The 12,152-nt window shown below is 51.2% G+C and overlaps 1 protein-coding gene across 12 annotated transcripts in view; it reads right to left on the minus strand.

Annotated features, from left to right (window-relative positions):
• Positions 1 to 12,152, minus strand: part of MARK3 (microtubule affinity regulating kinase 3) — a 115,719-nt gene that overhangs the window by 75,161 nt on the left and 28,406 nt on the right. For all 12 annotated transcript variants that reach the window (XM_075331031.1, XM_075331033.1, XM_075331030.1 and 9 more), the window contains exon 4: positions 10,261 to 10,309. In XM_075331031.1, the coding sequence (XP_075187146.1) occupies positions 10,261 to 10,309 (49 nt within the window). The remainder of the gene's footprint in view (positions 1 to 10,260; positions 10,310 to 12,152) is intronic.

The raw sequence follows: 12,152 nt of genomic DNA on the forward strand, positions 1-12,152 counted from the left end.
GGGGTCAGAGTGGACTTGCAAGCGTGGCGAGAGTGAGCGAGACACTCCGCTGACAGTCTGCACTGGATGAAGCCTTGACTAGAAGGTCGTCCAGGTAAGGAATCACTGCCAACCCCTGGAGGTGCAGGACCGCAACCACTGCTGCCATGACCTTGGCGAATACACAAAGGGCCGTGGCTAACCCGAAGGGGAGAGCCACGAATTGGAAATGCTCCTCTCCGATTACAAAACGTAGCCAACGCTGGTGTGAAACTGCGATTGGCACATGCAGATAGACATCACTGATGTCAATGGATGCTAAGAAATCTCCTTGGGTCATTGACTGATCGCAGAGATTCCATGCAAAAATGCCGCACCTGAACATGCTTGTTGAGAAGCTTGAGATCCAGGTCAGAAGGCACCGTCCTCTTCGGGGACTAGGAAGAGATTTGAGTAGAAATCTCAGGACCGTTCCCAGTCGGGAACTGGTACAATTACTCCACAGGCCTGCAAGAATGCCACGACCCTCTGTTTGGCGGGCTGGATAGAATTCTATTCTGCAGCCGTGGGAGATGGTAACCCACACCCACTGATCGAAGACGTGTTGAAACCACACGTCGTCCAAGTGGGAGAGCCTGCCACCGACCAAGGACGTTGCTGGCACGGCCAGGTAATCAAGAGGAGGCTGCCTTGGTGGCAGCAGCTCCTGCGGACTTCTGAGGATGCGGCTTCATGCGCCAGTTGGTTTACGGACCTTGGCTGAGTTAGTGGACGAGGCCGAGGGCTTAGAGGACGACCAGTTAGAGGAACGAAAGGAACGAAACCTCGACTGGTTCCTGCCCTGGACAGGTTTCCTGGGTTTGTGGCATGGAAGTACTCTTCCTGCCAAAAGCTTCCTTAATAATTTCATCCAGTTGTTCACCGAATAGACTGGTCCCAGCAAAAAAGGGAACCCAGCAAGGAACTTCTGAAAAGCATCTGCCTTCCACTCTCGAAGCCACAGGAGCCTGCGGATAGCGAGGGAAGTAGCCGAGGCCACCGCAGTGCGGTGGCATTCTCCAGCATGGCAGACATGGCATAGGATGAAAAGACTGAAGCCTGGAAGTTAAGGCAACCATTTCGGGCATAAAGTCCCTGGTGAGGGAATGCATCTCCTCCAGAGAAGCAGAGATGGCTTTGAGAGCCCGCACTGCTGCAAAAGATGGGGAGAACGAGGCCCCTGCCGCCTCATATATAGATTTGGCCAGAAGGTCAACCTGGCGGACAGTGGGATCCTTAGAGAGGTGCCGTCAGCCACTGATACAACTATCCGGGCTGAAAGTCTAGACACCGGAGAGGTCCACCCTTGGTGAATGAGCCCACTCCTTGACCACCTCTGGTGGAAGGGGGAAACAGTCATCAGAACCACGCTTTGGGAGCGTCTGTCAGGACAGGCTCTGGGCTTGGTCACAGTGGGCTGAAAACTGGAGTGGTTAAGGAACACACTCCTTGTTCTCTTAAGGTATACTGATGCCTTTCTGCCAGAGGGGGATGCTCCCCTGATACAGGCGGATTGAGGTCCAGTACAAATATAATGGACGCAATCAAATCATTAGCATCTGCGTCACCTTCGGACAGATCAATGGTACATGAAGTAGCGTCCGAGCCCCTAGTCAAGACATCCTCCTCGTCCTGCGAGTCAGCTCGTGAATCAGAGCTGCGGGACGGGGAAGGACAGGGGACCCTGCGTCTCCATTTTAGGAGGACGGGGTCTGAGACCAGATGAAGAGTCCTCTGTGAGCTTTGCTGAGCGAGCCGTAGCAGCAGAAGCGCCCTGAGAAGGGAGCTGATGCATGCTCAGCAGAGTCCGGGACAGCTGTCCCCTGGAAAGAGCGGATTCTACCCAAACCGGGGGTTCATCCACCGGAGCCAGAGCAGCTGGAGGGACCACTGATGAGCCTCCAGGCTGAGGGACCACTGTGTTTATGTGCTCGGTACAGGTAGTACGAGTCTACATGCAGTGCATATTAAGAACAGCCTTGCAGCCTTGCTCTGATGTGAGACATGCTGCAGAAGTGGGGGCTCTGTCCAGAATGACCCCCAGCAGAGTATATAAACAGAGTATACAAGCAGCTGCACAACCGGAGGTTGTGGCTTGCCAGACCGTTTAACATACATCTCTGTGCCCTCCAGTCCCCCAGCCCAGGCCCCCATTTGTCACAATGTGGTTATGCAGACATTGAGAACGCTGATAAAATGGCGACCGGAGCGAGGAGAGGGGGCAAATGAGGTATACAGGGGAGGGAATCTTTCCTCAGTGAGGAGTGTCCGTTCCCTGTGCTGAGCAGCCGCTGGGCGGAGCCGCACTGTCCCTCTGCATGACTGACATGCAGGGGCAGTGAAATCAAAACTAGGCCTCAGGCGAAGCCGGGGCCTAGATTTAAACATGCGGCCAGCGTGCAGGCACCATCGGCACGGTTCTCCAGTGAAAACTGGAGAACCGGCCGGAAATGTTAACAGTCATACAACACACTCTCCCCAATATATAAAGTACAAGGGACCCCTGGAAAGACCACTTTCTGTGGTAATAACGTCTCAGTACTTAGCTTGTGAGACGCAGGTGCCAGGTCCCTGGGAGGTGAGCGCTCCGTCCGGCAGGATCCTGAAAGGGCTGCGGATGGAGACCGGTCTCCTGCAAAGCAGTGAGAACCATGATGGCTCCCACTTCAAGCCAGAGCCTCAGGGGATGGTGAAGGAGCGCGGCATGTGAAGGCTCCAGCCTTGTAAAATCAACCTTAACAGCACCGCTGACACAGTGGGGTGAGAAGGGACATGCCGGGAGTCCAGATTGGACCCGCTTTTCTTCCAAATCTTTGAAATCAAAAAAATCAAAAATCAGAGAATGCATGTGTGTGTGTGACCTCCTGAACACAAAGCATTGAAACTGGTTAGATTTGTCATCCAGGGGGTGTATATGCTCGGAGGGAGGAGCTACACTTTTAGTGTAGTACTTTGTGTGTCCTCCGGAGGCAGAAGCTATACACCCATGGTCTGGGTCTCCCATAAGGAACGATGAAGAAAAGACTTTATCACAACTGGGAGACGTCGGGTGACCATTCTGTAGGAATATACCACTATAGTCATCACTAACTGAAGGATCACAATATTTCAACACACAGGCTATTCTTTTAATGTAGGGGTAGTGTAATCTGCACTGCTCCTGCTGTGAATAGAAAAGAAGATTCCGGAAGCTAAACAGGAAAGGGTTCTTTACGGTTAGAGCAGTCAGATTGTGGAATGTCGATCACAAAAGGCTATGTGCGCACTAGAAAATGGACTTTTTTTTTTTTTTTTTTTTTTAAGAAAAATCTGGACCCTCTGGCAGAATACCGCACCCGCGGCAAAACACCACACCTGCATTTTTGCCGTGGGTTGGTCCCTGCGGTTTTTTTACAACTATCTATGGCCAAAACTGTAGGTACCTGCAGAAAAGTAGTGACATGCACATTAATTCTGCAGCGGAAATTCCACATGTAAATCCGTGGTTACAAAGAAGGGAATTTTGTTACTTACCGTAAATTCCTTTTCTTCTAGCTCTTATTGGGAGACCCAGACGATTGGGTGTATAGCACTGCCTCCGGAGGCCACACAAAGCAATTACACTAAAAAGTGTAAGGCCCCTCCCCTTCTGGCTATACACCCCCAGTGGGATCACTGGCTCACCAGTTTTAGTGCAAAAGCAAGAAGGAGGAAAGCCAATAACTGGTTTAAACAAATTCTCTCCGAGTAACATCGGAGAACTGAAAACCGTTCAACATGAACAACATGTGTACCCGCAAACAAACCAAAAATCCCGAAGGACAACAGGGCGGGTGCTGGGTCTCCCAATAAGAGCTAGAAGAAAAGGAATTTACGGTAAGTAACAAAATTCCCTTCTTCTTCGGCGCTCTATTGGGAGACCCAGACGATTGGGACGTCCAAAAGCTGTCCCTGGGTGGGTAAAGAAATACCTCATGTTAGAGCTGCAAGACAGCCCTCCCCTACGGGGAGGCAACTGCCGCCTGCAGGACTCTTCTACCTAGGCTGGCGTCCGCCGAAGCATAGGTATGCACCTGATAATGTTTGGTGAAAGTGTGCAGACTCGACCAGGTAGCTGCCTGGCACACCTGTTGAGCCGTAGCCTGGTGTCGTAATGCCCAGGATGCACCCACGGCTCTGGTAGAATGGGCCTTCAGCCCTGATGGAACCGGAAGCCCAGCAGAACGGTAGGCTTCAAGAATTGGTTCTTTGATCCATCGAGCCAGGGTGGCCTTAGAAGCCTGCGACCCTTTGCGCTTACCAGCGACAAGGACAAAGAGTGCATCCGAACGGCGCAAGGGCGCCGTGCGGGAAATGTAGATTCTGAGTGCTCTCACCAGATCTAACAAATGTAAATCCTTCTCATACCGATGAACTGCATGAGGACAAAACGAAGGCAAAGAGATATCCTGATTAAGATGAAAAGAGGATACCACCTTCGGGAGAAACTCCTGAATAGGGCGCAGCACAACCTTGTCCTGGTGGAAGACCAGGAAGGGAGCCTTGGATGATAGTGCTGCCAGCTCAGACACTCTCCGAAGAGATGTGATCGCTACCAGAAAAGCCACTTTCTGTGATCGTCTAGAAAGTGAAACCTCCTTCAGAGGCTCGAAGGGCGGCTTCTGGAGGGCAACTAGTACCCTGTTCAGATCCCATGGATCTAACGGCCGCTTGTACGGGGGTACGATATGGCAAACCCCCTGTAGGAACGTGCGCACCTTAGGAAGGCGTGCCAAACGCCTCTGAAAAAAGACGGATAGCGCCGAGACCTGACCTTTAAGGGAGCCGAGCGACAAACCTTTTTCTAACCCAGATTGCAGGAAAGAAAGAAAGGTAGGCAATGCAAATGGCCAGGGAGACACTCCCTGAGCAGAGCACCAGGATAAAAATATCCTCCACGTTCTGTGGTAGATCTTAGCGGACGTGGGCTTCCTAGCCTGTCTCATGGTGGCAACGACCCCTTGGGACAATCCTGAAGACGTTAGGATCCAGGACTCAATGGCCACACAGTCAGGTTCAGGGCCGCAGAATTCCGATGGAAAAACGGCCCTTGGGACAGTAAGTCTGGTCAGTCTGGGAGTGCCCACGGTTGGCCGACCGTGAGCTGCCACAGATCCGGATACCACGCCCTCCTCGGCCAGTCTGGGGCGACAAGTATGACGCGGCTGCAATCGGATCTGATCTTGCGTAGCACTCTGGGCAAGAGTGCCAGAGGTGGAAACACATAAGGGAGCCGGAACTGCGACCAATCTTGCACTAGAGCGTCTGCCGCCAGCGCTCTTTGATCGCGAGACCGTGCCATGAAGGTTGGGACCTTGTTGTTGTGCAGTGACGCCATTAGGTCGACGTCCGGCACCCCCCAGCGGCGACAGATTTCCTGAAACACGTCTGGGTGAAGAGACCATTCCCCTGCGTCCATGCCCTGGCGACTGAGGAAGTCTGCTTCCCAGTTTTCTACGCCGGGGATGTGAACTGCGGATATGGTGGAGGCTGTGGCTTCCACCCACATCAGAATCCGCCGGACTTCCTGGAAGGCTTGCCGACTGCGTGTCCCCCCTTGGTGGTTGATGTATGCCACCGCTGTGGAGTTGTCCGACTGAATTCGGATCTGCCTTCCTTCCAGCCACTGCTGGAAGGCTAGTAGGGCAAGATACACTGCTCTGATTTCCAGAACATTGATCTGAAGGGTGGACTCCTGCTGAGACCACGTACCCTGAGCCCTGTGGTGGAGAAAGACTGCTCCCCACCCTGACAGACTCGCGTCTGTCATGACCACCGCCCAAGACGGTGGTAGGAAGGATCTTCCCTGTGATAATGAGGTGGGAAGAAGCCACCACTGCAGAGAGTCTTTGGCCGTCTGGGAAAGGGAGACTTTCCTGTCCAGGGAAGTTGACTTCCCGTCCCATTGGCGGAGAATGTCCCATTGAAGTGGACGCAGATGAAACTGCGCAAACGGAACCGCCTCTATTGCCGCCACCATCTTCCCGAGGAAGTGCATGAGGCGTCTTAAGGAGTGCGACTGCCTTTGAAGGAGAGCCTGCACCCCAGTCTGTAGAGACCGCTGCTTGTCCAGCGGAAGCTTCACTATCGCTGAGAGAGTATGAAACTCCATGCCAAGATACGTTAGTGATTGGGTCGGTGACAGATTTGACTTTGGGAAGTTGATGATCCACCCGAACGCCTGGAGAGTCTCCAGTGCAACATTCAGGCTGAGTTGGCATGCCTCTTGAGAGGGTGCCTTGACCAGTAGATCGTCCAAGTAAGGGATCACAGAGTGTCCGTGAGAGTGCAAGACTGCTACCACTGCCGCCATGATCTTGGTGAACACCCGAGGGGCTGTCGCCAGACCAAATGGCAGAGCTACGAACTGAAGATGGTCGTCTCCTATCACGAAGCGTAGAAAGCATTGGTGCTCTGTAGCAATCGGCACGTGGAGATAAGCATCTTTGATGTCTATTGATGCTAGGAAATCTCCTTGAGACATTGAGGCAATGACTGAGCGGAGGGATTCCATCCGGAACCGCCTGGCGTTCACATGCTTGTTGAGCAGTTTTAGGTCCAGAACAGGACGGAAGGAGCCGTCCTTTTTTGGAACCACAAAGAGATTGGAGTAAAATCCTCGCCCCCGTTCCAGAGGGGGGACAGGGATCACGACTCCTTCTGCTCTTAGAGAGTCCACCGCCTGCAGCAGGGCATCTGCTCGGTTGGGGTGTGGGGAGGTTCTGAAGAACCGAAGTGGAGGCCGAGAACTGAACTCGATTCTGTACCCGCGAGACAGAATGTCTGTTACCCACCGGTCTTTGACCTGTGACAGCCAAATGTCGCAAAAGCGGGAGAGCCTGCCACCGACCGAGGATGCGGAGGGAGGAGGCCGAAAGTCATGAGGTAGCCGCTTTGGAAGCGGTTCCTCCATTTGCTTTCCTGGGGCGTGAGTGAGCCCGCCAGGAATCTGAGCTCCCTTGTTCTTTCTGAGTCCTTTTGGACGAGGAGAATTGGGCCTTGCCCGAGCCTCGAAAGGACCGAAACCTCGACTGCCACTTTTTCTGTTGAGGTTTACTTGCTCTGGGCTGTGGTAAGGAAGAGTCCTTACCCTTGGACTGTTTTATGATTTCAGCCAATGGCTCACCAAACAGTCTGTCTCTAGATAATGGCAAGCTGGTTAAGCATTTTTTGGAACCAGCATCTGCTTTCCAGTCCTTTAACCACAAGGCTCTGCGCAAAACCACAGAATTGGCGGACGCCATAGCGGTACGGCTCGTAGATTCTAGGACAGCATTGATAGCATAGGTCGCAAACATTTGCGAAGTTAGGGACGCCACTTGCGGCACTGCTGGATGTATGAAAGCATCCACCTGTGCTAAACCAGCTGAAATAGCTTGGAGTGCCCACACGGCCGCGAATGCTGGAGCAAACGACGCGCCGATAGCTTCATAGACAGATTTCAACCAAAGGTCCATCTGTCTGTCGTTGGCATCTTTAAGTGAAGCGCCATCCTCTACTGCGACTATGGACCTAGCCGCAAGCTTGGAAATTGGGGGATCCACCTTTGGACACTGGGTCCAGCGTTTGGCCACCTCAGAGGGAAAAGGATAACGGGTATCCTTAGAACGTTTAGAGAAACGCTTGTCTGGATGAGCGTCGTGTTTCTGGATCGATTCTCTGAAGTCAGAGTGGTCCAAAAAAGCACTTAATTTACGCTTGGGATATAGGAAATGGAACTTCTCCTGCTGTGCAGCTGCCTCCTCTGCAGAAGGGGCTGGGGGAGAAATATCCAACAGTCTATTAATTGCCGATATAAGGTCATTAACCATGGCGTCACCATCAGGAGCATCCAGATTGAGAGGGGCCTCAGGATTAGAATCCTGATCACCGTCCTCAGTCTCATCACAGAGAGACTCTTGTCGCTGAGACCCTGAGCATTGTGATGACGTGGAGGGTCTTTCCCAGCGAGCTCGCTTAGGCTGCCTGGGACTGTCATCTGAGTCAGAGACTTCAGCCTGTGATGCTTGAGACCCCCCTGAAGTACGGATTAGTTCCAACTGAGGGGGACCGGAGAGCATAGACACAGCAGTGTCCATGGTCTGAGCAACTGGCCTGGACTGCAAGGTCTCCAGGATTTTTGTCATAGTCACAGACATTTTATCAGCAAAAACTGCAAAGTCTGTCCCCGTCACCGGGGCAGGGTTCACAGGCGTCTCTGCCTGGGCCACTACCACCATAGGCTCTGGCTGACGAAGTGCCACTGGGACTGAACATTGCACACAATGAGAGTCGTTGGAGCCTGCTGGTAGATTAGCCCCACATGCAGTACAAACAGTGTACACAGCCTGTGCCTTGGCACCCTTGCGTTTTGCGGATGACATGTTGCTGCCTCCTCAGAGCAGTACAGGGTGTCCAGCCAAGAAGCGACCTTACAGTGCAAATATATATATATATATGGTACCAAGAAAAAAGTACACTAATATAACACTGAGGCACTAGTGGGGCCAGCACTAAAGTGCAGCTTACCGCCCGCTTAGGAGCGGGTGTGTGGTCGCCGAAATCCCTTTAGTCTGGGTCTCCCAGAGCCTGCTGCCTTTCCCCAGCCAGACCGCATGTGTAATGGCTGCCGGCGTCCTTGTGGAGAGGGGGGGCGGGCCCTGGGCGTATACAGACGAAGAGCGGGAAGCCTGCTTCCCACTGTGCCTAGTGAGAGGGCTGGAGCATGTAAATAAAGCTCCAGCCCTCGGCGCTGCCAATTGAGTAGCGTCTCTCCCCTACCCTGATTGACAGGGTGGGGGCCGGGAACGAAGCGGCGCTAGGCCGCAGAAGCCGGGGGCTAAAGTTAGAAGCGCCGCCGCCGTAAAAGCGCGGTCGGCGCAAAGTCCCCGGCGCACCACAAGTCGCAGCTGCGCCGCCGCTCCAGTAGCGGTCGGCGCAGTAGTTCCCAACATGTAACGTCACTCAGCAAAGCTGCAGTGACCTAACCCCAGCGCACAGCGCTACTGTCCCCGGCGCACTATAACGCTCAGCAAGCCTTGAGAGTGTCCGTGCCTGCCGGGGACACAGAGTACCTGAAAGTTGCAGGGCCTTGTCCCTGAACGGCACTCCCGCTCCAAATCCAGCAGGTTCTCTGGGTCTGTGGATGGAGCCCGGCCCCAGGGCTTGGGGGCCGGCAGGATCCCACTTCCACAGAGCCCTCCAGGGGATGTGGAAGGAAAACAGCATGTGGGCTCCAGCCTCTGTACCAGCAATAGGTACCTCAACCTTACAAGCACCACCGCGGGTGAGAAGGGAGCATGCTGGGGGCCCCATATGGGCCCTCTTTTCTTCCATCCGATATAGCCAGCAGCTACTGCTGACTACAAACAGTGGAGCTATGCGTGGATGTCTGACCTCCTTCGCACAAAGCAGAAAACTGGTGAGCCAGTGATCCCACTGGGGGTGTATAGCCAGAAGGGGAGGGGCCTTACACTTTTTAGTGTAATTGCTTTGTGTGGCCCTCCGGAGGCAGTGCTATACACCCAATCGTCTGGGTCTCCCAATAGAGCGCCGAAGAAAAAAAAAAAAAAAAAGTGTGCGCACAGCATTTTTTTTTATACCCATAGCTTTTGCTGGGGAATGACTGCAGAAAGGTTAGACACATTTTCTCCAGCAATCCGCGGCAAATCAGTGGTAAATCCGCAGCGTGCGCACAGCCTGACAACTTTTATAGGAGGGCTGGATGATTTCTTCAGAACACACACACACACACACAAACATGGTCGGCTATAAATGATTTAGTGACAAAACGTATAATTGGTGGAGGAAGGTTGAACTAGACGGACCGGGGGGTGGGGGTTTCAACCTATGTAACGGACACATGACAATAGCGTATATCCATATAGGGCCAACATTCTTTACCAAAATGCAAAAAAAGTTGATCTTAACCCTGATGTGATCATAAATCCGCTAAGGGAATTACTGAGGCAAGAAAAAAAAACAAAAAAAAAAAAAAACTGTCAGAATGAACTCACTGACAGATTCTAAGTGAACTCAGTCCATGGCCAACATTATTAAGCAGAATAAAAAAGTGTTACACTATGAAATTTTGTGTCACAAAATTGGAAAAAACAAAACAAAACAAAAAAAACAACTTTAGACCAAAATACATAAAAGCATATGGATACCTTTAAGGGCCGTTTCTTATAAGTAAAGAACCCATTAATATTAATATAATACAGAGTGTAAAACGGAAAACTTTACCTATATTAGGATGATTCAATATCTTCATGATCCGTACTTCCCTGAAAAGCTGAGGAAATGACAAAAAAAAAAAAAAAAAAAGTTACTGAAAGAGGCGACCAATGAAACATGAAAAGATACTTCAATCTGCAGTTATAGTTTAGGGAAATGCAAATTTCAATGTCAAAATGGTGATTTGACCCACATTGCACCCTCTGCCTTGGTTACTCATGTAATACGCAGCAGAATCACCATCCAGAAAATATACATGTATCTATATGGTTGCATATACTGCAGGTTTTTCATTGGAATTGCCAGACCCAAAAACAAACCCAAACCCACAAACCCAAACCCAAACCCCCAAACCCCCAAACCCACAAACCCAAACCCCCAAACCCAAACCCAAACGACAAACCCAAACGACAAACCCAAACGACAACCCAAACGACAAACCCAAACGACAAACCCAAACGACAAACCCAAACGACAAAACCCAAACGACAAACCCAAACGACAAAAACAAACGACAAAAACAACGACAAAAACAAACGACAAAAACAAACGACAAAAACAAACGACAAAAACAAACCCCAAAAACAAACCCCAAAAACAAACCCCAAAAACAAACCCCAAAAAACAAAACCCCAAAAACAAACCCCAAAAACAAACCCCAAAAACAAACCCCAAAACAAACCCAAAAACATGAGCGGGAGACAACGTCCCGATAGCAACTGTTACAAAGTATCTTAGGCTACTTTCACACTTACGTTGTTTGGCACCCGATGCAATCCGCCGCTTGAGAAACAGCGCAATCCGTTAACGGATGTGAGCCGTTTCCCATTGACTTGTATTGATGACGCATTGTGACGGATGGCCTTGCGTTGTATCCGCCGGCCGACGCTGCGTTGTATCCGCTGGGCGGAAAGACCGCAGAATGTAGCGTTTTTTCTGCGCTTCCCAGAGTGTCAAAAAAACGCAATGTGCAGGATTCCGTCTTTTTTATAACAGAAGCCTATGGTGGCGGAATCCGCCATTTGACGGATTCCTGTGACGGATCTGTTACACAACTGCGCATGCTCAGTTGAGTAAATTGCTGAAAAAAAAGCTACAACGGATTGTGTTTTGCAGGATCCGTTGCATCAGTTGTGCCACTATATGCAACGCATCCACTACATCCATCACACAACGCAAAGCGACGGATGCGCACAACGCAAGTGTGGAAGTAGCCTTATTGGGATGCTGTACACAAAGTAAAAGGGTGCATGTGGGGGTGCAAAAAAAAAAAAAGGGGAGGCGGAGGACATCAAGCTCTACAGTATAGGTCAAATCCTCGGTGCCTTTCCATCCACCCTGTGAAGAAGCCGGGATGAGGCTTTGTTTTTCCTGGAGGACAAGCGCTGCATTATCCGGGGCTGGAAGGAAACAAGTCTTACAAGTGACATGACGCCGCCGGCATTCTTTGCATTAATTACAAAAGGACAAAACGACATTCAGATTGTGAAAGAACTGGATAACCGGATTGAATTCGCTCCTAAATTTAGAATGAAAATTATCCCCCCCTGTCGAGCGTCTGCTGATTGATGCAAGATGCAAATGATAAATGGGATTCCTCGCTCCCTACTCCACCCCGGCCATCAGAGCCGCCAGAGCCAGCGGGGCGGAGAAACCGCCGCACAGGAAGACATGTAAATAAAAGCAGAGGAACAGTCAGCGACACCGCCTCATTAATATATATTTATTAAAAAAAGAAATTAGGTCAATGAAAGCTTTGTGCTTGGGTGGGGACCTCAGCCGCATCAGATTAACCCGGGATGCAAATCAGACGAGTCTTGTAGGCACCCTGGAATTCGCTCGCACCTTTACTGATGGATTTGCCGCTCTGGAAACCAAAGGCGATGAAGTCTCTGATAAAA

The sequence above is a fragment of the Anomaloglossus baeobatrachus genome, chromosome 12 (assembly GCF_048569485.1).
Source record: "Anomaloglossus baeobatrachus isolate aAnoBae1 chromosome 12, aAnoBae1.hap1, whole genome shotgun sequence".
Classification (NCBI taxonomy): Eukaryota; Metazoa; Chordata; class Amphibia; order Anura; family Aromobatidae; genus Anomaloglossus; species Anomaloglossus baeobatrachus.